We start from the raw sequence: 25,854 nt of genomic DNA on the forward strand, positions 1-25,854 counted from the left end.
CACCAGGGCTGAGCCACATTAAGTGCACAGCTGAGTGGCAGGGCACAAGGATTGCTGTCCTCAGCCCACACAGAGGGAAAAGCCAGCTGCCCTGGGTAAGGAATGAAAGGTACTTTTTAGGGTCTGCTATGGGGTGGGCTGCTCTCTGCAGGAGGGGTGGGAAAGCTGCAGCCACCCAGCAGCTTTCTCTTCTCTCCCCCAGAATGTCAGTCACACTAACAGTTTTGCCTCAGACCCAGCTCTGGGGTGAATGGGAGAGACCTTGCAGGTATGGAAGTCATCAGTCCCAGAGGGGTTAGACTGCTCCTGTGCTCAGCCAAGTGAGCAAGTCCCCTGCAAGAAACCTTCCCAAACAGTACCACTCAGCATCCTAGCCCCCATGCCATGCCACTCACCCTGCAGCACTGCAGCAGCTCTCAGGGCTTCCAGCGACAAAACACAGTGACAGGAGAGACCAGGGGCTGGGGTCTGAACAGCTCAGTGGAGCTGAGCAGCATATAAATATTTGCAAGACAAGAACATGTGGTGTTAAAATATGTTTTAACCCAGAAAAGCAAGACTGTACAGGAGCTAGGAGCTGGAAATTATAGCCAGATTCTATCAAATTAGAAATAAGGCACAGATATTTATCAGAGAGGCAGATCAACTGTATTAACAAAAGAAATGATATGACATTACTACCATCGGGCATATTTGGAAATTGCCCCCGCTATCTTTCATAGTATTCATGGTGGGTGAAATCCTTGAGTGACTCTGGAACACACACTTGAGCCATACACTGCTGGGTCAGACACGGCACAGAAGCGAGGAAATTAACATTCATTAAATCTCATCTTTGACCTAGGGTTTTGGGCAGCTCCCACAGATGGAGTCCTGCAATGGCAGAGGCGGTTGTTGGGAAGAAGAACCACACCCTTTGCTGAGAAGGCTCAAACACAGCCAGTGATATGGGTTTCACCACAGTAGGATGCCTTTGGCCAACCTATTCCTGGAGCCTCAGGTTGCTCACTGATTTAAATGCCATACCTGGTATCTCCTTAGAAATACTAGTTCTGAGGATTGTCTCATAAATGTCTCCTAAAAGTCAATAAGTTTTAAAAATAATGTAATTAATATCTTGTATTTATCTCCTTTGGGCCTTTCGGTTTGCCTTCAAACCATGTTTGCCTTTTTTTGTTGTCGTTTTGTGAACAGAACAGAAGGAAGGCAGGAGAAAGCCATGATACCAGGCAATCACCTGACTCCGGTAGCAAAGGCTTGCAATGGTAATACTGTAGTACCTGCAGTAAAGACACAAAGCACTGCTGAAGCTCTTCTCTCAAGTTCTGTACTTCAGCTCTTTTCCTCTGACATAAATCCTTAGCAGGGACCAGGACAGCAGACTGGCACAGTCCCTCTCTCCACACCAGCTTCCACATGGATTTTCTGCATCTGTTTCAGAAGCTTCCCGATGGGTCTGCCAGACAAAGCTAAGCAGCACTGGCAGCTGCCTGCTCTGTGATGAGATCTCCTACCTTTCTACCGTGACCTAAGATTACTGTTAATCTCATCTATATACATGTCCTTGGTGAAAATGACAGAAAGAAGATTCCATCTCCAGATGAATTCCCATCTCTGTGTTTACAGATAAAACAAACCAGAGGAAGAACAGACAGTGTGGGGAAATGTCATTTGTGGGTTGACCTTGATCACTTGGAGAAATGTTCTTAGAACAGTATGTGTTTCAGCAGAGCCATGCAGAAGGCAAAACATCTCATGATAAAAGACTGATGTACGCCACGAGACAGCAGCCATTCTGGATTGCCACAGTGGGAAAATAAGGCCAACTTGCAATAGCTAAACTGAACAAAACAGCTCCTTTTAAAACCTTACGTGAACAGATCTGATCCTGAGATACATGAATAGGGAAAAGTGTATAGATCAAGAACAGGGGCTATTACTTTTATATACAGTGTTAGGGCATCTACTACCACTTGCTGCTGAAACCTTTGGTGTCCAAACTTCAAATGCACAAAATTTTATAGAAGTTGACTCAGGAGCTACATGTGAGGTCAAGACAAAGCACTTTACAGAATGAAGGTCAATATTTAATATGATACAATGCTGAATTCCAAGCACCAACAAGGAAGGAGGGGATTTAGATAGCAGAGAATTAGTCTTTTTCAAATTGACAGATCAAGGTCCATCAGAAGCTAAAGCCAGATAATTCAGAACAAAAATAAGACATTTTTGAAAAACTGCCCAAACATCTTACCATAAGACAGGGTACATTTCCTCTTACCTTCAATATGTCATGGCTCCTACTTCCAGGCATGAACTAGAAATACCTAGGGGACATTTTCCAGCCTGCACTGGGCAGAAGGACAAGCTGGGAGGGCACAAAAGCCCTGAGCTCATCTGTGTTTGTCCAAAGGAGAAAGCTTCATCCAGATTGCAACTCCTGCTTTTCCTGCAGCTTTGCTCAGGGAAACAGGTGAAGGTGACTGTGCCATGCCTTTCTCTCCACAATATTTGCTTTCTTTTGGCCTCCTGCACATATGTGTCATTAGGAGAAGAAATTTCTTAGATTTCTTGGGAGGTAAACAGGCACCAGTGGTTTCCAATTACCATAAAAATTGCTGACTTCTCTCTCTATTTTGGACCAAGGAATGAGAAATGGAAGAAAGTGATTCATAAACCTGATCAGTGGCACCATCTAGTTGTGTGCTAGAAGATGGGCTGTGGTAAGTGCACTTATAGCACCTAGGTCTTACTGTCTGGGGAGTAGCCTAAGCCATGAGGGAAAGAAAGGCAAATTTTCCATGGTTTTGCTTATGGAAAGAGCGGCTGTGTGTGTGCTTATGCTAGCTAACTGTTTCCAGCTGTCTTTTTATAAAGGGACATGGCCCAATAAACATTTTCCCTAGATCAGAGACTGCTGTATGATCAGCACAGTGACACTGGATTGCTTTAGTGGGTGTATACTTGGAGGCACGCTGATCAGATCAGAGTTCCTCTAGATACATGTGCTCACTACTTGACAAGAATCCTTGGCCAAGATGAGCTTTTCCTACAACAATCAGCACTGTCTGGCTGGGAACTCATGTCTTGATACACAGTCACCCTAGGGACATGGGAATGGCTCAGTGTAACAGTGAGCCAGCTTTGGTCCAGCAACAACATCAGGAAGACATGGGAAAGAGGCTTCTTGCCACCTGTGAAAGGAGCAGACTGCTGCCAGAGCCCAGCTAAGGACTGATGACCACCAGCACACTCAGTTTCTTCATTCTCATCCCTTCCTGTCCCAGAGTGACATTTGGGAGTATGACCAGCCTTTGAGGGCCAGCTGGCTGCAGGTGACCATGCCTGGCAAGCAGAGGTGTGCTGGTGCAGTTTCCCTGCTGGAATGGCTCTTGGGAACAGCTTCAGCAGAGGAGGAGCCGGATCACCCTGCATGACCACTCCCAAGAGCTCAGTGGCATGTGGGACCCTGAGATTACTCTTGCAGGAGCACTGGCTCCCAAAGATTGGTGCTGCTTTTCTCTTCATAATGCTGTGCACAAGGCAATAAAAAACAAGCAGCAGAGTTTCAGTGAATGAAAATACGACCCATTCAAGAAGGGAACGCTCGCTTGTCTGTCCTTGGCAGAGAGGTGGCGAGCCTGGTGTCCCAACATCTGTCAGTGCAAGTGAGAGTTAAGAGAGACAAATGCCCTTGTTGTACACAGTCAGTAACTTCAGCGAGAGGAGCTCTGCACTACAGCCTGGTCTGCAGTGGGCTCCTAGCCCTGAGCAGCTGGGGCCCCTCTCCTTCCATAGCTCTTCCTAGACAATCCCCTTCTGCAGGCACTTGGGCTTGTGGAAGAGAAGCCAGGCGAGCAGGATCACTGATACCAGCACGAGGGAGCACAGAACCATCAGCCCCACGTAGCTGCCGTAGGAAAGAGGGGGTGCGGGAGGCTCCTCTGCGGGGATCATGTTGGTCAAGTTCAGCATGTAGCCCAGGGTCCAGCCTGCATCGCTGCTGCCAATCTGAAATGGAGAGGAGCAGAATCAGGGATGGAAGGCGCCAGGGCAGTAGCACCCCTAAGGAAGATGGGCAAAGCTGTATAGCAGAGGGGGGCAATCAGTCAGCAGGGAAGAGCCCTCCACACCATGAAACACACCTTTCCAAGGAAGTGGATCCTTTGCCAGTTCTCTGTAGTGAATCCATAGCCATTTTTCAGTAGGGAGAGAATGTAGGCCCCAGAGAAGCAGTATTCACTCAGGTACTTTTCTTTGATTTGGTGATACTGTAGCTTCACCTAGGAAAGGATGAAGAAGTCACCAGGCTGCTAAACCCAGGCTCCTGCAGCTCCAGCTTGCACTTGAGCATTCACTGCAGGTGCTGAGGGAAATCTTCCCATGCCTGCCTTGAAAATTACCCCCAGCCACGCATCCTACTGAGAAGCATCAGCAACACTTGGGATTCAGGCGCTCTGCCTCACCGCAGAGAAGCAGTGCTGCTCACCTCATTCCAAGGCCGGGCGCAGAATCTCTGAATAGCACTGGCCACTTGGTCCAGGGTGAAGGGGACCTCACTTGTCAGGTTCAAAAAGTTCATCACAAAGTAGAAAGCAGAAAAGGCCTGAAAGAGAGAAAATTTTAACCTGAGCAGGACAACAATAATCCCGTAAGACAGCTTTATTTGGAGAAATACAAGAAACAGATGGGTGAGCCAGCTGGTTTCAGTAACGCTCACACACTTCTGCATGAATTTCTGGTCTGGTACTGCTTTTTCACCTCAGGAGACAAGGTTTGCAGGAGCACTGGACTGTGACAAGCTCTCCTGTCCCCAGTGCTGGCCATTAGGAAGGACTGCTCTTATATTTGTTGCCTTCACAGCAAGACAACAAAGACTATTTCTGTAGTTTCATGTCTAAAAAGTTATCTTGTAAATGAATTCCTGCCCCACCCATGGATAATACACTCCAGCATTATTCTGAGTTTCTGTTCTTCTGATGTTCTGGGTTATAGGAAGCCGAAGAATGCAGAGACTTACCCCAAAGTCCCCCTGTAGCGGAGGTAGATATATCCCATTGAAGGAGCAACTGGAGTAAGGACAGCTGGTTTTGTTAAAGAGATTCTGGATGTTTGTGCGGCATTTTTCATAATTCCCCTCTCCTTCAATATACAGCTGGCTGAAAGGGAATTGTTTTTTCTCGACTGATATACAAGGGTTTTTGAAGAAATCACTGATACTTATAGTTCTCTGATATCCTTGGTGAAAGCATGGATCAAAGAGGCGGCTGTTCTCTGTGCTCTGAAAATAAGATTAACACAAGCTGTTACATTTTGCTCTAGAATAACACACTGGGAATAAAACCACAAGGAAGGATGACCACAAGGCACTTGTCATGGTACATCATGCCAAGACACACAAGCATTGGGTCAAAGGGGTGAGGACAGACTTAAGGCTTTAGCCATAATTTGGAAGATGTGGCTACTCCTTGCTCTGTTGCAACCTCCTGATAGGACCTTGAGCAAATTAGTTCCAGCCATATTTTCTGAAGTTGCTGTTGATTCGGGATCCTCTCAGATGGTGAAGCACCATCTCCACTGAGTTCCTCAGTCAAGCACGGTATTGCTGCTATCCCATGCCAATCAATCACGGCACCTCAAATCGGTAATATCTTTGAAAATGTTGGCTGTCATCTCTGAGCATCTAACCAGCCTTTATAGAGGATAATGACACTTTCCAAATCCAGGCTAAGCAATGAGACATTTAGCCAGGACACAGCAGCACCAGTATGTCAAAGCTGTGAGGGTCCAGGACCTCCACTTGCCACCCCAGATGTACTTGCCTGTAGGTCCCTGGCCAGTTTCTGTTGCAGAGCCTGGTCTTTCCCATAGCAAAGGAAGCTGTGCGTGTACACTCGGTAATCCTTGCCATAGAGGCGGAAATACAGCAAGTTCTGTGGGGACTCAGAAGAGATTTCATCTGGTACAAAGGTAATTTGTGTTGAGGCTCCTCCAAGGTCTAATGCTCCCGATGTCTCACTTATGGATTTCAGGGAATGTAGAAATTTTTTCCAGCCAGACTTGAAAAAATATTCAAAGTACAGATACATCAGGCATGGAGTAGATGTATTTGGGAACAAAAAGAGAAAGTCTTGGTAGAAGAGTAGCAGAAAAACAGAATGCAGGAAAGGGAGGAAGACTTGGGGGGGGGGAGGGGGGCATAAGATGAGAACCAGAACAAGGTACAGGCTCAGAAGAGCAGAAGATGGAATTTTGTGAAAAGTCAATTTACCATTTCAGTGCCCGGATGATTTGTAAACCTGATAGTAAAGAATCATCATCAAACACTGAAAAGTTTTAGTGATACTTCGCAGATATTTAACCAAGCACGGAATTCTTTTACATCAGGAAGTGAGGAGGATGCTGTATCCGTGAGAAGTTACTGAAACTGTTGTTTTGTTTCAGTGCTCTAAGACTGTTTACAGTAACTGCTGATGCAAGAAGCACAGCATCCTGATCTTTGATAAATGGCTCACAGGAAGCCTTCTGAAACACCCTCCTGAAAGGCATGATTTACACAGTGCTGCCAGTTAATGGTTCCAATCTGGACTTGCAAGTGATACAATACCTGCTTGAAATTACCAAGCAAGTAGTTAATGGTGATCCATCCATAGGCTCCTTCTTCCTGACCACTGATGATTCTTGCGCCCTGGAAATTGAAGGGAGCTGAGCGTAGCGTTTTCTCTACTGAGGACAAGACTTCGTCAGCTGCATCTTTATTTTCCAACCTGGATGAATGGAAGAAAGGATGGACTGACTGCAGCTGACAGCTCTCAGCAGCTTATGTGCTTTACTCTGAGCAGATAGGCTGCAATCCCCCACCAACCATCAGTTATAACATGACAGTCCTTCACATGACTACATCCAGCTGTAAATGGCAATGTCCCTCTGTTACATCTTGACAGCACAGCTGCTACCAGTCCTGACACAGACACCACCGCTGACAGCAGAACTGGAGCAGAGCTCCCCTGCTCTTCTGAAGCACATGCCCTGGTGAGGATCACACTGGGGAGATCCTTCTCACTTTTCACCATTTTGGAAGAGCTCCGTGCCTCCTGGTATCCCCAGGGGGTTTCCCTAGGCAAAACACATGAAATTAGCTCCCTGATCCAGCCAGTTCACAGGTGCAGGTCACCCCAAGAAAAATTATAAATCTGAACTATACAAAGTTACCTTAGCTTTGGTGGTTTCAGGCCAAGTCAAGGTATGTAGGGAGTTAAAGCATGACAGAGCACAAAAACCGTGGGTCAAATCTACTACTAGACTGTGAGAGATGTTTGAATGTGCCAGTCTGGGCATTACTATCCTTCCTGTCTGTGCTGCACATGAGTGCTGGAGAAGATGGAAGGGGGGAGCAGGTGAAAACAGACTTGCCAGGCAAGTAGGGAAAGAATCTGGGGAGACTAGGGGTCCAGAGAGACGGGGCTCTGGGCAAAGCACCAGCTGGTAGCATTTCCAATGACTTCACTGCAGAGACACCATCCAGTACCTACGGTGGTCTAAGGTGCAAGGGAAGGAGACAAGCCCTGTGGTACCTGAGGAGCCGCATGCCAGCAGTTGCTCCGAGGTAGACAGGTGTCTCTTGATGCTGCTTTAATGGAATCACCTCTTCTGCTTGTCGGAGGCACTGCAACAGAGAGGGACCTGCCTTCTCTGTGGACTGGGAGTAACCTGAGATCCCTGGGCCTGCAAGAAATTGGAAGACTTAATTGCACCATCTCCAAGCATAACCCCAGAGGGTCATCATGAGCCTTGTCCACTAATCAATATCACTAGCACAAGCAGCAACGTCTGATTCAACCACCCCATTTCTAGGTTTTAGAAACCCTAAAGCATCAGACATTTCTCTGACCAAAGCTTTGACTGACAGCAATCTTTATGCCTTCCTAAACCATTACATATCTAAATAGCAATTAAATATTATAAAAAAAAAAGAACACACAACATGCTTAAGTTCAGTAACCTTGTTGCATAAGACCAATCATTTTTCCTTTAAAAGGAGATCAGTGTCCTCCTTTCTCACTGATGTTTATCAGTGCTTCAGCAAGGGTGCACGCAGAAATTCCATTTTGTTGTTGTTATGTACAACCCCTGGTGTAGTTCTTTCCAAAATGCATTTAATTCTGTGCATTCCCAAATGAAAGGAAAAAATTGACCCAACTTTCCTCTCAGGAATTTCAAGCAGTGAGTTCTTAATAGGAAGCAGTGGAATATACATTAGTTCACAGATTTAATGCTGTTGTCACTATTGGTCACTTCCCTCAAATTTCTTCTTCACCACACTTTGGCCATATTCTCTCTCCAGTCCATCCCCTTTCACTGCTTCCTTCTTTCCTCTTACCTTCAACTTTACACACCTCCACCTGCTGCACCACTCCAGTGTCATTCTCCTTCTCTGCTGGCCACTCATACACGTACAGGTTTGTGTGGGATGACCCCGCATCTAGCACAATCCCATACTGTGGACAAAATAGATCCTGTCATCACACCTGAGCCACTGAGTTGGATACAGCATGTGCTGATCTCCATGAGCAGAAATGAACAGCAAATCTGGCAACTGTGGGGACATGCCACATCATTATTCTCCCCAGGAGTGTTTTTGTTCTAAGTTTTCATCAAAGGAAATGAGAGCAGCAGCAAGACTGCAAATGATTACTTAGGAGATGGTCTCCTGTGAAGGTGTATCTGTATTGACCGGGTTGCTTGAGATGCATGGAGCCAGAAAGGGAGATCAGGTAGACCCAGCAGGGACAGCAACCTATCCTTGAGCACCATGCATCCCTAAACCTCTGCTTGGCTTGTTTTCCTATAAAAGCCTCAGCTTGTAATACCTTGATATTCTTCGGAAGTGGCTGGTTTTGGGTCACTGCTACAGTAATTAAAGCAATTGCAGCCAAAGCGGAGAGGAATCCTAGTATGAGTAGAATTTTCCTTGTTGCGGACATCTTTGGTTTGGTACCTGTGACTAGAGCAGAAAAAGGATGTTAGCGTCCCTGTGGCCCAACTTACCCCACCCCAAAAGTCTTCAGGCATGTTCCTGTGTTCCAAACAGTGTTTGCATGGGACAAGCACCAGCTTTTTCCATAGCTCTGTCTTTGTTTCAATAACCACTGAGAAGCTGAAAGAACAGACTGCTGATTTAAAAACAACAAAGCTTAGCAGAGCCAAAAGCTTTAACCCCTGCCACATTTTGTCACTGTATACTTTGTGCTTCAGGTTTTTACAATGTTTGAAATAATTTACAACATCCTTGTCACTGGTAATGCATTTAGGAAGTCTAACACTAACATTTCCGTATGTGGCAGTCACAGTTTAAGCAGCACTGTCCTGCACTTTGGCAGTGCTATATTAAAAAAATACTACCCGCGCTCCATAGGGTATTTAACAAACCCATGGAGATTCTTGATGCTGATGCTCAAAAGACCAGTGATGGTGAATAATCTGTATTTGCACAATTGGCACAAAATGGTTTAAAAAATAAAATCACACACTGCAAAACTTGTACCAGATTGATTTCTTAATTGTTACCAGTACATCTGGTAACAATCATGGCCTATCCAATAAATTCATATTTTTGTAGTTTAAAATACATTGTTAGCAGAAGAATTGTCTTAAAAAGCTACTTATGGCTGGTGGAAATAATTCAGAACCAAGCACAATGGTGCCTATTATATTTTTCTGCTTTGGCTTCTCCTTCCATCTTCCATGATGGACATTTCAGTTCACAACTTAGGCTTAGTCACTTTAGTATTGTTTAATAAAGTACAACCCACAACACAAAGCTCTAGACAAGGTATATACAAAAATATTTTCCAGACGTATAATCTAGCTATAAATTCAACAACTAACAGAGACCTTTGGCACTCTAGTACCTGTTCCTACTACTACATGAAATCTATTTCCACCCATGCTGAAATTCCATAGTCCAAAGCACTGATTGCCTTACTACTTGCATGGGTGCTAATTTCCCTTTTCCTGGTATATACATTCTCCAAGAGATGTTTAGAAGTCCGTTATGGGTCATACAGGGTGACAATACCTCTGTGCAGACAGAGACATCAGCTACCTTTACATTCCAAGGAGATAAAGTAACTGCGTTTGCTCTGCATCTGTACAGAAGAACTTGAGTTCCAGAAGTTATTCATTCTCCAGCCCTTTAGGCAATACTGGAACCATGCTCCAAATCCATGCTGGCACCCCACATCACAAATGCGAATATAAGAAGCATTCATGTTCAGAAGAGAAACATCTTCTAACCACATTGTTTCACATGAAAGTTTGCCAGAATGCCAGATGCCAGAACTACACCAAGTGCTGTCCAGCCCTACAAATGACCCAGCATCCTGGAGTTACTTCATTTGGGCTAACTTCTGAAAGAGATGCAGGGAGCTCTTGAAACCTCTGCATCTGTAGACAAATAGTTTCTTCCCATCCACCTAAAGAGAATGGAATCTAAAAGTGCTGAGAGAACTTGTTTTGAAAATCTCCCCACAGGCTGATCCTTGGGGAGCCTAATGCTGACCTGGAGCTTTGTGCTCTCTCATCGCGCTTACATGTAAATCTGCTGAAGCTAACTGTGAAATCTGGAAGCTTGTTATGCTCACATTTTGTGACTGTCTGTTAGAGGCACAGCATGCTTGCCAATATCTCCAAGAATGTAGCTTAGAAAAAACAGTCTAGTGCACATACCAGACAGTAGGAGGGCAGAATGCATTTTATACTGCTCTCTTCAAAAGGGCCCCAGAACTCAAGGCCTGAAATGATTAAAAACAGCAGAGCGTGACAGCTGGGAGATTTTTCTTCCTGATGGAGAGAGTTGGCTCAGGTTATGAATGTACTGAATATGTCCACTGAACAAAAATTAACACTAGAAAAATGAATACAAGCAGGTGATATAACTACTGCACAGTATGGATGCAAATCAGTCATAGAATGGCTTGGATTGGAAGGGACCCCAAGGATCATCGAGTTCCAACGCCCTTGCCACAGACAGAGCCATCAACCTCCAGATCTGGTACTAGGCCAGGCTGCCCAGGGCCCCATCCAACCTGGCCTTGAACATCTCCAGGGATGGAGCATCCACAGCCTCTCTGGGCAGCCTGTTCCAGCACCTCACCACCCTCTCTGTGAAGAACTGCCCCCTGACATCCAATCTAAACCTTCCTTCCTTGAGCTTAAAACCATTCCTCTTTGCCCTATCACTGTCTACCCTTGTAAAAGTTGATTGCCCTCCTGTTTATAATCTCCTTTTAAATACTGGAAAGCTGCAATGAGGTCTCCTTGCAGCCTTCTCTTCTCCTGGCTGAACAAGCCCAGCTCCCTCAGCATGTCTTTGTAGGGGAGGTGCTCCAACCCTCTGATCATCTTCATGGCCCTCCTCTGGACCCTCTCCAACAGCTCCAATGAAGCATGGTTGAAAACCAGCACTGCTGCTGACAGCTGCACAGCAAACCCATGTAATTGTTGCCATCTTTACTCTGAGATCTTGTCTAGAAGCAGCTACTAACAGCCTTGTTGGGTGCTTACTGTCACAGGATTGAAAGATGGGTGTCTTTGCATCAGTTCTAAGATTCTCGGTTTCCTGTCATGATGGGTATTCTTTGTCAGCTGCATCTTTTCAGCAGCAACAAATCAGGAGCAATTTTCCTACTGAAACGGGCCTAGAGAAATCCCTTGCCTGTAGGCAGAAACATAGTAATTTTCTGCATCCCACCTGCAGCTTCAGATGAGTCATTTATTTTCCAAGGCATATTATTTTCTTAGTCCTGAACACGACTCTCATCTCCTGAATCGTAGCTCAGTGTCACGGGCCCTTGTCAGGAGTCTGAGACAGTGATTTCATTGCTGTATCCCATACCAGAGCATCCATCTGCATGAACTCTTATGCTACCAAAGAGTATTTTGTTGAAACATTTCATATACAAAGAAGTACAAATGATCAGTGGGTAAAAACTCAGTGGATAAGCTAGCAAAACCAAAAACCTGCTAAATTCCACTTTAAAAGTGTATAGATTGAATACATTTTTTTAAACATTGCAAAATCCAGATAAAGAATTCAATACAATTAAAATTTCACCTGCCATTTGCTCAGAAAGGTGAGGTATTTAAACAAGCTCCTTTTCCTATACACTTGGTTATTTCCATCAGCTCTAGACATAACTGCAGGTTCTGCAATGCCTACAGAACCTACGCTTTCCCCAGCCTCCTCCAGCTCCTCTGCACTCTGTGTCCACGTTGCTGCACGCCGTGCTGACACTCCTCAGCCCCCACCATGCAATGCAGTCCTTTACCCCAAGCACCTCCATGATTGCCAGGCCCCAGCACTTCTTCACCAGCAGTTTTTCACAGCTAAATACTGAGCATGACCTCCTGGCTCTGTTTGCAGCCCAGAGCCCAGCCAGAGACATCTCTGCTCTTTCTCCTGTTGTGTAAGTGGTGTTAAAAAATATCACGTAAGGCCCTAAGCAGGCATAGCAGCTATGCTGCTTTTCTTCCCCACCCTGAAGCTTGGGGCGGCCTGGTGCTGCACCCTGCCCAGCTGCGCAGGCATGGAGTGCTCTCCAGATGCTGGAGCACGGCCCAGCTGCTCACGCATCTCTGTCTGTTTCTAATTTTGGTCTCTTTGTTGTTTTGTAGGGGCTGCTGCTGGCTCTGAGTGATTGGTACAGGGCCCAGAACATAAACAGATCTACTATCATTTCTGTCTCTGAGTTAGCTATCGACTGAGAGTGATGCTGGCAAGTGCTTCAGCTGGCAGTCGCTTTGCTGCAAAAACCTGCTGCTCTTGGTGAGAAACCCAGGATGGCTGCATGGCGTGGGAGGCAGCTCTGCGTGACAGCAAGCAAGCAGGATTGACCCCAGCATCTCCCAGAGCCTCGAGACAAATAGGAAACTTCCTCCAGCCAAAACCACGCTGTCCCCAGTGGCCCCATGAGCCAGGCGATGTCACTCATAACCAAGGCTGCCACACTCCTGCTCTCTTCTCACTTTGCAAGTAATGTTAAAAGAAATGAGGCAGCCAGCTGCTTGAAGAGGTGCAATAAACAGAGGTAAAGCTGACTTAGGGAGAGATGCTGTGCATGGTCCACAGTCACATTCAGTTCAGTAACCTTGCTGTGACCCAGCAAATACAGTTCCAAGGTCTGGCTTAGCACAACAGCTGAAGGTGACATTTGCCTTAGCTTTGGATGCTCACACTCAGCCTGTTACAGAAGGGCTGTGCTGCAATATTACTTCCACTGCACAAGTGCCACACTGACAAGTGACAGCTCCCCACTCATCACCTTTATGCTCTCAGTATACATTTGTACAGTCAGAAACATTCTCATTTTCAGCCTCAATTTATTTATTGTAAGTACATTCCCTTTGTCTCCGGTCCACTTCTGACTCAAAACTTCTGCAGCTTTCAAATGTCCCGGAATTTATTAACTTAAACCAATTTATAAACAACGGTCTCCTCTGGATTTTGTCTTTGTGGCCTTCTCCGACTACCTGAGTAGTCCAGCAGCTCTTCTCCACATACAGAATTACCTGTTTTTTTCTCAAGCATTCCTGACCAGTTCTGCAGAGACCAGCCTTGCACAATGATGCGCCACTTACACTAGGAGACGCTGCATTCCCAGCCTAAATGAGGCGAGGTGGGGACCTCACACCAGTGCTACCTCAGGCACACCAATCACAGCCAGTGATGAGACATCCTGACATCACTCCTATGCCACCCCAGCAAACCCACTTTCAACTCTGTTTAAATTCGCCATGTTTCATGCCCTAAGGGAAGGGAGTTCCAAGGCACTACCTGCCACCCACGAGGCTCAGAGTGATGTCAGAGACTAAGACAGCATCACAATGAATCGTGTCCATCTGCTCTTCCACTGATCACCCACGCTGCTTCTGCTGCAGTCTGCTGGGAGCCTCTCAGTGATGGGTTCCCTGAGCACACGGCCAGTTTCCAGGGATGCTTGCTGCATGCTTGTGCAGTCACACAGCCCAGCTAATGGGCATATATAGCCTGTGGAATTCCCTAACTCAAGCAAATCAGAGAACTCATGATGGTGGGGAGAGGGGATGGGAACAATCAATGCTGCTGTTCTGCCAAGGTGCATATGGGGTACATACATGATTCTCCTGCTGGGAGAAAATGAGCTTTTGTTAGTCATGAAATTTGTCATGCTGAATTGCACACATGGTGAGGTTGCTGAGGAATATTTTGCTGCAAAATGATGAAAACCACATGTGTCAGGAAAGCCTTTTATTGGGCTGGTAAGAGGCTCAGGTTTGCCTTATATCTATAAGCCCATATAGAGTATACGAAATGCTTTGGTTTGAGAGATTCTCCTTCAACATGTCTGGGCAAGACACTGAACACTCTGAAATTAGACTTCAAGCTTCAGACTAGGATTTATCACTTTTACATCACTTTTTGTAGCTGTTATGTGGAACTGTATAGGGAGCTCTGCTCCAAGTTTTAATTATTCATTGTGTCTTAAGTACTAGTGTGATAGCTGGCCCACATTGTGCTGCTATATACAGTTATAAATACACATTTACTGGATTACAATTTTCCAGATGAAGTGCCCATAAATGCTGACATATAAACACTGAAATTCCAGTGAAACCAATAATCCAAACAATATAGTATGTCTTTTTTTCTTGGATGCTGTTTTTCAGAGACACTTGCTATGAAATTCCACAGCCCTACCTACCAATCTAAAGAGCTGGCAGATAGGCGTAGCCTATATCTATACTTTAACCAGTCCTTGCCTCGTGCCTACAGATGTGTTAGTGAGCTGGGAGATGGAATAAAGAACTTGACTATTTGTGATAGCACCAAGTTGGGAGTTAAAAGCACACTGACAAATAGGACTGGAATATAAATAAATTTCGTAAATAGGGAATCCCCGGGGAAAACCTCCGGCTCACTTCAGTAGGGACAAGAGCAAATATTTGCTCTTGTTTAGAAAATAGGCATCACACAAAGACAGTATAGTGAACAAGTGGTTAAGAAGCAGATGCAGAGAAAACATTCTTGCAGCAGTTTGAAGTAATCCTTCCCTCCATCTAACACGGGTAGAGCCTTATATGAAGTTCTATGCCCAAGTTTGGACACTGCCTTTCAAGAAAGATGTAGACCACTTGGAGAAGCTCCAGAAGAGAGCAAGATAGATAGATCCAAGATCTATAAACTTGACCTATGAGGAAAGATTGAAGGCATTGGGTTGTTTAGTTTAGAAAGAGATGAGCAAGGAAGACATTAATCATCTTCAGACAACTGAAAAGTAAAAGGAAAAGAATTTCAGCAAATTTTGAGATAGATGTCAGGAAGCCAGTTCTGATAGTGAGGATGGGTAAGCCATAGGGAAGGTGGCAAAGGAGGATCCCACATGTACAAGCATTGCTTGGAATGGAGGCACCTCATCCTTCTGCTGCGTCTCAAGACACAGCTAGAGTATGACCCTGGGGAAACTGCACGGGATGCCTTGGAGGAGCACCGTGGTTTCAGGAGGAAAAAAACTCAGAGGAAAAAAAAAAAATAAGGCATACCACATTCCTGGAGAGCTGGGGAGTGCTGTGAGGGCCAAGCAGTTGCAGCAAGAGAGGGAAACAAAGGAGCAGCCATCACACAGGGCCCTTCTCTCCCTGCCCACAGCCGCCTGCACAGCTGGAAGTGGCCCCGAGGGGCTTTGTGCAGGTCAGTCCCACATCCCCTGTGCTAGGGGAGCCATGTCAGGGAGTTAAGGGCAGCAGGCCCTGCCGACAAACCCCCTTTAGCCCTGCACACAAAGCACGTCCCTGGCAGAGACTTTCCCATGGCAGCACATGCACAGCACAGCCTGCACAAGGCTTCCCAGTCCTGCTCCCTAACATTATACCCCAGCCCCACCAAAACTTCCACAACTCTTTTCATTAAGTCATCTCTCTGTGGGAAAGCATTCTGCTGGCTTGCATCCCAGCAGCTAGACAGAGATACTCAATATTCTCCAATACAACCAACAAGTGGCAAGATACTGCTGACACAATGACCTTTAGACAGTTAATTTCCACATTTATGTGATGTTTTACTAGGCTCCCAAGTCTGGACCCTCTTTATGATCTTCTCTTTAGGATTCACGCATCAAAGAGGTTTTCAAATCAGAAGAAACAACTGCTAGCAGTTATATCAGTCGTTACCAGATGACTTCTGGCATTAATTTGTGTTACTAGCCTATTAAAGCTATAATTTTACTGGAGAAGTTCTATTGTCATTACCCGCAAAGCTTGAAGTTTCATCAGAAAATATCCCGTGAATTCAAGCTTATCACCCAAGTTGTTACTTAAATACACCTGGCTATCTCATAATGCAAAAGCATCTATTTTTCTTACAGGAAACATTGCAGGCTCAAGCTCTAACATCCTTCAGTTTTGTTGCCATTGATAGTTCCAATATGCTGACTTGCAGTGGGCCAGTGTTGCTGCAAGGCTTCCTTTTGTGCTCAGTGTCCTTCAATTCTTGGCTGTTCTTAAGTGTCTGGCCATATTTTCTTCTTATGCTTCCTTTGATCACCTTCTACATTATCTGAGTTCGAATTAGCATTTATTGCAATCAGCTTCATTCCAGCCCCCCCCCCCCCATACATATCTTTCTCACAGACGCTATTTTCTTAAAATTAGCATAACTTTCAACTGTTAGATTGAGGCTTCTGGGGAATAGAATAAGTTATTAGGCTGTTTCTGATTTGCACCCCTTTTCGTTATTTTAAATACTTGATTCGGCTCAAGTATTTTGAATTTGGGAAAGCACTTAAAATTGCTACTAGACATGATTCGTTAATACAGAATAAATACATATTACTTGCTAAAAAATTCTCAACCCTCAGAGCAACGTTTCTTTCTCTATCAGGATTGGGGTCTATCTCCCTTTGATTGATGGTTCCCTGCTCAGCCCCACACGACTATTGCATACAAGCGTTTAACTGTTGGTGGTGGTAAGGACAGTGGGGCCACTGCTTTAACAGGAAGGTTGGTGATAGGAGGCACATCACCCGCTCCATTAGCCTTCTGGCATCAGGACAATGCAGAAGTTGCCATGACAAAAGAAGGGAAGCAGCCTTAAGGAGAACCATTTCCCACCCCAAAACCCACATTTGGGTGAGAAAGTTCAGAAGCTTCCCGGAGAACAAAGTCTCAAGCACTGCAAATACTGCTAAACCCCACTGGATTATGGCAGAGAAGCAACCACAGAGAAAACATGTCCAAACCTCTCACCATCCACAGCGTGCTATGCACCTTCCCCAGTGTCAAAAATACACCCTCCCAGTAGCCACCAGTTTCCCCATTTGCCCTCTCCACCAACAACCACTGCTGCCTTGCAGGGCAGAGGCTGCATCTCAGGGATGTTTTTCTCCGAATCACAGATTCCTGGGATTGCTTTACACATCAAGCACCGCTACCGCTTTTCAGGGACTTACTTCCCCAGCTTCCAAAACAGTAATGTGGCACCCGGAGCGCCACATGCACACAGACTGAGTGACTGCCAGAGGAAAAGCAGAGCTTCCTGAGCACTTCTGCACAGCAAAACAAGCAAATTTTCTCCTAAAGTTTCACTTCCCACTCAGGACCAAAAGCCGTTGGGGACTGACTGCAGTACCACAAACAGGGCTCCAGACTGGTACAGTGGGAGCAGAGCTGCTGGCAAAGGCACTTTATGACAAGGCTGCACAGGCAGAAAGACAGATGAAGCTCACCTGTGCATGGGATTTTGCCTATACCTGCATCTCACTGCTCCCTGCAAGTATGATTTCCTCCACAGGCGTTTCTTCTTTTTACAGGAGCATGTCTCAGGCCTGCAAGATGCCCAGTGACCTTTTCCTACTGTAACGTGCAAGTCACCCACTTGCAGCAGAGAAATTGGTAGTGACTTTCCCTTTGCAACTATCTCTAGCAAATGAAGTGAGAGGTGCCTTGCTATTAAGGCAGGGCAGCAGCCCCCATGTATTCTTTCAGTAAGCAAAGGTTAAGGTTGCATGCATAAAAGAGATTGCTTGCTAGTTAATCACTTTCAGCTTTTCCCACTTACTACCAGCTGTTAGCATTGCTATTTGCTTTCCTCATGGCAGAGCACAACACTGGAAACAGCTGGGGATAGTTTTTGTTTCCTGCTGAGGAATGCCTCCATTGCTTAGCCTTTGCGGAAAAATATACTGATTTCTCAGAGGTCAGCTTTAATAACTAAGATTCCCACAAACCATTGGGAGAATTCAGCTCATGATATTTGGCATGAAAATCGTGCTCTGTTCCTCATGCTGCTACTGTTTCCATTTCAAATAGCAGGAAACATACTACCCTGTGGTATTTTTAGGGATTACCAACGGGAAGAAAACAGGACCAAAGCCTGTCGTGGGGGACAGACCTCAGTAAAATGTCTGAACGTTAAAAAAAAAAGAAAAAGAAAAAACTTCAGGGTTGCAAAAGCAGATCAGGGAAAAATTAAGAGTTAAATATGGATCTAAATTTTTGTAGATAGAAGCCTTCCAATTTGCAATGCTTGGAGTCTCATGGAACAAAACAGCAAAGGAGTTTTTCCAGATGAATGGTCTGTGATGGGAGCTCAGAAGTTTCCAAAGTTCAGATTATTTATTACCAGGATACACAGTGAATCTTGAGGAGAATCTGGCTCAGGAAAGGAAATCCATTTATAATCAAACCACAGCCTGGCCTTCAGTATGCATGTCTTCCTTATTTCATTCCTTATTATTGTCTCAGACGGTTCAAAATACAGACACAAAATGCTTTGGATAAAGCAGTGTGAGCACACAGCAGTGATAAGGACTGGGGCTGCTGTAAGAACACAGCTCCAGGACAAGTGCCCCTGTCTGAGCTGCTCTGGAGGCATTAAACCAGGATCTTCACTGGGTGATGCTGGCAGAGCCTGCCTCAGGGCAGAGGCTTCTCTCCTCACATCTCCTGCAGGAACAGGGGAGTTATAAAAGACTATTTATTAACAGCTCTGGGACAAAGGAGCAAGAAAGAAAACAAAACCATTTATAAATCAGCTAAGGAGCAAACTCGTGACTCTAACAGTCCCATTTGTAATTCCTTAAGTGTGGCCTGGAGCTGCCTTGGCTTCACTCCTTGTGATGCTGAATCAGCACATCGGCTCTACTGGTGCAATAGATAGCCAGATAAGGACAGAACTGCTCTGAAGAAGAAAGCTCTAACTTATACTGTGACCAGATCTGTCTTGGCTTCCGCTCCCATTTGGGAAAACTGATAGCGGTCAACTTTCTCACCACCAAATACCAAGCAGTGACTCACATCTACATCCTGCAATCTGGGACATTTGCTTTCCTCTGGGACAAGGTAGAAACAGGATGGAGAGAGAAACCTCATGCAAGAGCTGTCTGAAACAATGCTATTCAGTGCTTGTTGTTCTTTCAGACAGTCCTGAACACTTTACCAGACTTTCTCCTTTGATAACATTTTTAATGTGGAAAGAAGAATAACAAAACACTGTTATGTTTAAGTGTTACCCGCAGCAAAGCTGAGCTGAAGTTTCCAGCAATTATCAGTACAAATTCCCCAGAACAGATACATAATATACCATTTTTTTAAAAATTAAAATTGGCTGGGATAGGAGTTCTACCATGTGGATTGAAAGCCATGTAAAAGCTGAAGGCAACATGTGAAGATGACGGGATATCCTAAAAAAAACAGCATTAAAACCATCCCTACAACGCCCATTTAGACAATTCCCAGCAGCGGGCCACCACCTGATCACTCTTTATACAAACACACCAGAAACCAACTTGGTTTGTGTGGGAATGGTGAAGGCAAATACCTGTTGAGAAGTTTCAGCTTTGCTCTTTCCATTATTGAAAATCTCTAGCATCTTTCCTTGCCCTTCTGTTCTGTCCAGTATTTCTGCCAAATAATTTTCATCAGTTTCTTTCAGCCCAATATGGGCGTGAGTACATTTTTGTACCACTGATCATGTTGAGACAAACTTATAAAACTCTCCTGACTTTACTCAAAGTGACATAAACAAGTTATAAACAAACTAAGATTTCACATCTTTTTCTCATTTAAGTATGGTGCAGTTTTTAACAGAGCTATGGTACAGGAGATTAATGTAGCAAAAGCACAAGTTCTCACAGAACAGAAAGAGGATGCGTGTTTTACAAAATCTTTTCGTTTTCACTCATTCCCTCCTCCACACTTGGTCCCCTCGTACTTGTACTTCAAGGTCTGCCAAGTTTCCACACAACACGGGACTAGGGTTCATAGATGCCAAGTGTCCTCACTGCATGCCTTGGGTTCTTCCTTGATGGCACCTACGCCCTTTCGGGCAGGTCTTTTGCCATCTTTAGGAGCTAACACTCACTAAAGTGTAATCTCTTTGCCTCAGAATCTTGCTAACTTCAACCCCAAGAGCCCTAGGACAGCTGGCTGCCCAGGCTCTGCTTATCCTCATTTCCATTATCTTTAATGCCTATAGTCTGCTGTCCTGCTGAAAGACAAAGAAGAGGTGCGTATGGGACATGCTGCAACCTCGCTGTCATCTTGTTATTGGAGACAGGTTCTGTCCCAAGGAGCCGTCTGCGCAGGGCCCTTATCAGCACAAAGGCCTCTAGCTGACGAGCTTGTGGTGGGGCCTTATCGGGGAGCAGGCCGCAGGGCTTGTCACAGAGACCATCTTTGCCAATATTTACCCAGCTTTACTGCACTTGGTCACAGCCAGGGTTATCAGTACACACCATGCTTTTAGCCCTCGCTGTTGCTTCATTCAGCCCTGTAATACACATATGTTATGCTTTGATCAGAACAGTTTGTCTTTCTGCTTCTTCACCTGTATGCCTGTCTTCTGCACAGTGTGCCGGGACCAGTGCTTCACCACAGGCCATCCTTGTGGCTGTGAAAAGGTCTGTTCAGTTTAGTTAGGTCTTGGGGACCCTAGTAAGTGCACAACAGAAAGAGGCAGATCTCCAAGCAGCTGGTCTGGGCTGTGCTCTGCACACAGCTCTGTACTTGGATGCGGCCTGTCTCCTGCCTGGAGAACCCAGCACAGCAGAAACAATGCAGCCTATCCCTCGTTGCAACTACCACACAGCACAAGGGATTTTAAAACACTGCACCAGAAGTCTCATTAGCAGTGCTGGAGCTGGAGCTTCATGGAGCAAGCAGCTCCCTGTGACAGTGTGGGGTGAGACCACTGTCACTGCCCAGGCCTGGCAGTGTTCTGTCACGAGGCTGACACAGCACGCCTGGCACGAACATCAGCCTGCTCCATAAAGCTCCTGGTGAGACAGGAAAGTTGCAGCTATCCTGCAGCAGGATCACAGGACTCACAAGGAGGCCTTTGTGTGCAGATATTTTCCCATGCTCATGTCACAGCCTTCTCTCAGCAGATCGACAGATAACACTGGAGCCAACCATCATTTCTCTGTCTGTTGAGGCTCAGCCTTTCCCTAATAACAAACCAGGGCTCCAGCACGCTTCCTCCCACTGAGGCAGTGATTCCAGGGTCTAAGGCAGCAGCAGCACACACTTCAGCTACATCTACTCTAGAATTCATCTTCCACCACTTTGGTGTGTTCTCTCTCATTTTCTGCCAGCCTAATAGCTACTAGGGGATTACTGGCCTAGTGAAGTACATGCACATGACTCATACCATAAGATCTATGTAGTTCTGCTGTTACTTAAGTGTGGGAAAAATTAAAAATGTCATTGAGGCTAGAAGGAACATGAAGAAAAATAGAGGCAGCAGAGCCCCACTGCAGGAAAGAATTGCTCATGGATTTGTTCCCCACAGTCCAGCCTCAGTGATGGAGGCAGGAGAAGCCAGAGTAAAAGAGTCACTTACTACTTTACATCGGCATTATGGACAACCTTACAGCAGTCCTGCTGCATTTTATGTAATCTCTGTGAAATGCTAGCAAACCTAAGACTTACTGTTACACCACAACAAGGGTTCCTGAGATGTGGTTTGCAATGTATGACAATGTACATTTATGGTTGCAGTTTCTTGAGAAGTAAATGGGTAGAAAGCCTCTCCAAGATCCCTATTTACAGAAGGTATCTATTCCTAGCAAGGCTGATGGGATCCAGTTTGTAATCTTACAGCAACACAAAAAAAGTCCTCTAATTGGTGGAGAAATTACTGGTCTCTGGAGCTGAGACACACTTTGTAACCCAAAAAGCAAAAGTAAAATTACTGTGTTTAACACGAAATTCACAGCACGGGGCCAGGTTCTGTTGCAAACTAACTGGTTTGAAGATGAAGTACAAAAGCTTTGTTTCATAGTTGGCTTAACTCATCTGCCTGCTCTGCCACAAAAAAAAAAAAAGGGACTGTTCTGCCTCAGCCTTTCTTCTGTCAATGTTATACCCTGCACGTCTACAAGCGGAGATTTTTTAAAATTTTCCACCGAGCTGCTCTTCAGATAGGCCCTGTTCTCTGATCAGGCTGATGCAGCCACATGCGTGCTAACCAAGTCACAAGAGCAGCGTGGGAAAGGAGCAGTATTCTGACTGCCCTGCTCAACAGGCTGGCTAGATAGCTTAATCCAATTCCATGTGTTAATCTGTATGATTTACTCTTCTTTAAACTTCCAATTCATTTCAAAATAAGACCTGACTTGTCTCTGGCTAATGACAGAAGAACTAAACACTGCTGGAACTTTTTTTGCATTTTTGCCTTTATGCCTTTCTGTCACAACAGTATTTCCAAGCCTTGTAAACAAGAACGTGATCGCTTGTTTTACTAGATTAAAGTTCCTTTCAGCTTCAGCTGGTTTTATGTTTTCTGGTCTCAACAAAACTAACAAACAGTAAGTTTCCTATACTGTTTCAGGAAGGCAAGGCTAAATAGAAGCTGCAGATCAACATTTGGGCCCCTCGCTGCAAGAAAGACATTGAGGCCCTGGAGCGTGTTCAGAGGAGGGCGATGAAGATGGTGAGGGGTCTGGAGCACAGCCTTATGAGGAGCGGCTGAGGGAGCTGGGATTGTTCAGTCTGGAGGCTCAGGGAAGGCCTTATTGCTCTCTATAACTACCTGAAGGGAGGTTGTAGTGAGCTGGGGGTCAGCCTCTTCTCTCTTGTAACTAGTGACAGGACAAAGGGGAATGGCCTCAAGTTGTACCAGGGGAGATTTAGGCTGGACATTAAGAAATTCTATTTTTCTGAAAGAGTGGTCAGGCGCTGGAATGGGCTGCCCAGGGAGTTAGTTGAGTCACCGTGCCTGGAGGTGTTCAAGAAACATTTAGATATAGCATTGAGAGACATGGTTTAGTGGGGTTATTGGTGGTAGGTGGATGGTTGGACTGGATGATCTTGTAGGTCTTTTCCAACCTAGCTACTTCTATGATTCTATGACTCTGTATTGGGCACATTTAACTCAAGGCAAACTCTCCAAAAGCACCTCCCACACAGCTGCTGGAACCAGCAGCTAAAGGCTGAACTTGGCCAAGAGCAGATATCTTCCCTGAAGAGCTGCCCAGTGACACTTGGGCAAAAAGCAGGTAGGAGGGAGGGACAGTTTTCAGCTGAGGAACAAACCTCACTGTTAACCTGGCTCCCACTTCCAAACTGTGCTCCGCTCAGGAGCTCTGTCCTCCCTCCCACCATGTGACTGCTCTCTGGGCTTTGCCAAGCATCATGGACATCTCCATCTCATCATCTCCAGCCAAGCTACAGAGGCTCCAAATTCTCTCTGTCCTTCAGTTTTGGAGAAGTCTTCCCCTTTCTTACCATAGCCCAAGGAGGAGCGGGCAGACGCTGCTGACACCCCTGTCCTCAGCTGCAGTCATTTAGTTAATATATAGAAACCACAACAGTTCTCTGAGCAGAGTGTGAAAACACTGTGAACTGAGGAACAGAAGTAGTTCATACATCTTCAGCTGCTGAGTCACCTTTTCCAGGCAGCAAGCAAAGCTCAGAGGCCAGTTTTCATTTGAGCTCTGGCTGACAGATTGCAGGCAGATAGTGAAAAACAAGGCAATTCTCATTCCTTTGAAAAACAGGTCCATTTTTCCTGCTTTCCCTTCCCCAAGAACAATCCAGCACTCCCCAACCTGCATGGTTAAAGGGAAGGTACTCAGGAGGATTAGAAGCAGAGTGAGAACACATAACAAGCTAAGAGACGTTAACTTTTATTTGTGCAAATCAAAAATGCTTTAGGAAAGGTGCAGGTCTCAGCCAGTATGCCACTCAGCCACTGTGTGAGGGTTACTTCAATGGGCAGTAGCCATGTAGCATACAGCTAAAGGAAAGCCACAAGGAGCACGGGACAGTGCAGGGCAGGCTGATGGGCATCTCCTACCAGAGACTTAATCAATGCCTACAAAATACGTTTACATTACAAAGGGAATCTGAAGGCAGACAGTGAAGCAGAGATGCAGGTGTTCCCAGAAAGCTCCTCCAAAGCTGGAAGGGACCAGCAAGACCCCAAAAGGATTCATGCAAGAGCTAGAGCAGGTGGTAGATGCAATCTGCAGCATTGCTGGAGCTGGCGGAGCACTGCCCACAGCAGCCAGTACCCTGCATGTATTGCCCTTGCTCAGGGAGAGCAGTAGCTCACAGCCAGCACAGCAAGGGGCAGAGGGATGTCAAGCAGGAAAGGAGATGGGGGCCATGGAGGAGGCTAGGAAGCTGATTTTTCCAGCCAAATTTGGAGCAGGGTGGCAAGTGCACAAGAGGACCCGAGCAGATGAATTTGCACAGCATGCACTTAGCCAACTTTGTTCCCTTCCATCTGGTCTCTCACACTTTTCCCCTTAACTCATTTCTTAATTTGTACTGCTAATGCAGTACTGTTTCAGAGCACAAGGCTGGTTTTGTGAAACCCCCACAACTGCTTCGATCTGAGTGACTTTCACCCTTACCTCCTCCCCTCCTCCTGTTCTCTCACTTGGGCTGGTGTTGGCATTCAAGCCAATGAAAATTATTTCAGGGAAAAAGACAACAAAAAAAAGCACCACCAACAAAAAAGTAAGTCTAGAGCCAAGGACAAGCCCCTCTTCCATCTCTTAAGCATAGACTTATGTCCAACTAAACTGACAGCAGAAGCGCAGCTTTGGGCTCTGTCGCTCCCCATACAAGCATATTGGAAGTGTCTGCCATAACGCTTCAGCTCTGCTCAGGGCAGTTTCCTCCAAGCTGAGAGAGAAAGCCAATTCTCATACTCACCTCACAAAAAGGTATGTAAACACAATTTAAGAAATGGTCCCATCTAACTCATCTTTCACAAAATCTGCTGGGGTGTTTCTCTTGTGAACATAATCCAGAATTTTACAACTGAAGTTTGATTGCATTCAAGCACTGATAATCCTTTGTAGACTGGCTCCCCAGCCGATGTCATCTCAGCATCACTCGGTTCACCCCCAAGTGCAGCCTAAACACTTCTGCCTTAGCCACATTCCAGCCCCCTTGAGTAGACAGTGTTGAAAGAACCTGGCTCCTATCTTGAGCCACTTGAAATCAGATCCAGCTCAGCAGTACATAGCCCGTGAGCACAAGATGAATTAGGTTAGTAAAAAGGGAATGTTAACTGCAAAGTCACGTTTGCTCGTTCTGCCAACCAGCAGGTGGTAAAGGTGCAAAGATGCCTTGAGAAAAGAAGAAATGTGACCAAACTTGGTATTTTTGCACCGTACCAAGCCAGCTAAATAACTTAGGAAAGGCCAAAGACTGTCACTTACAGTTTTTGTAACCTTTCCTTTTTCAGTTGCCCAGCCTCTTAAATTTATTCTTTCTTCAAAAATTCCTTGAACACTTTCTACATGTTTCTGGTAAACACAACTGAAGAGGCAAACATAGGTTTGCTTGGCCACAGGAAGGTTGCCT

General features: G+C 45.5%; 1 protein-coding gene across 5 annotated transcripts in view; it reads right to left on the bottom strand.

The window, feature by feature from the left end:
• The window catches only part of ENTPD1 (ectonucleoside triphosphate diphosphohydrolase 1), a 30,624-nt gene continuing 5,395 nt past the window's right edge, over nt 626-25,854 (bottom strand). For 2 of the 5 annotated variants that reach the window (XM_021399307.1, XM_021399308.1), the window contains 9 exons: nt 8,871-9,004; nt 8,381-8,498; nt 7,575-7,725; nt 6,608-6,767; nt 5,823-6,059; nt 5,021-5,281; nt 4,490-4,606; nt 4,146-4,283; nt 626-4,011 (listed from right to left, as the gene is read on the bottom strand). In XM_021399307.1, the coding sequence (XP_021254982.1) occupies nt 3,805-4,011; nt 4,146-4,283; nt 4,490-4,606; nt 5,021-5,281; nt 5,823-6,059; nt 6,608-6,767; nt 7,575-7,725; nt 8,381-8,498; nt 8,871-9,004 (1,523 nt within the window). In that variant the 3' untranslated portion in view covers nt 626-3,804. Of the gene's footprint in view, nt 4,012-4,145; nt 4,284-4,489; nt 4,607-5,020; nt 5,282-5,822; nt 6,060-6,607; nt 6,768-7,574; nt 7,726-8,380; nt 8,499-8,870; nt 9,005-10,728; nt 11,018-17,759; nt 18,118-25,854 lie in introns of those variants that run through there. The other 3 variants (XM_021399309.1, XM_021399305.1, XM_021399310.1) reach the window with 3 other exon arrangements.

The sequence above is a fragment of the Numida meleagris genome, chromosome 5, assembly GCF_002078875.1.
Source record: "Numida meleagris isolate 19003 breed g44 Domestic line chromosome 5, NumMel1.0, whole genome shotgun sequence".
NCBI lineage: Eukaryota > Metazoa > Chordata > Aves > Galliformes > Numididae > Numida > Numida meleagris.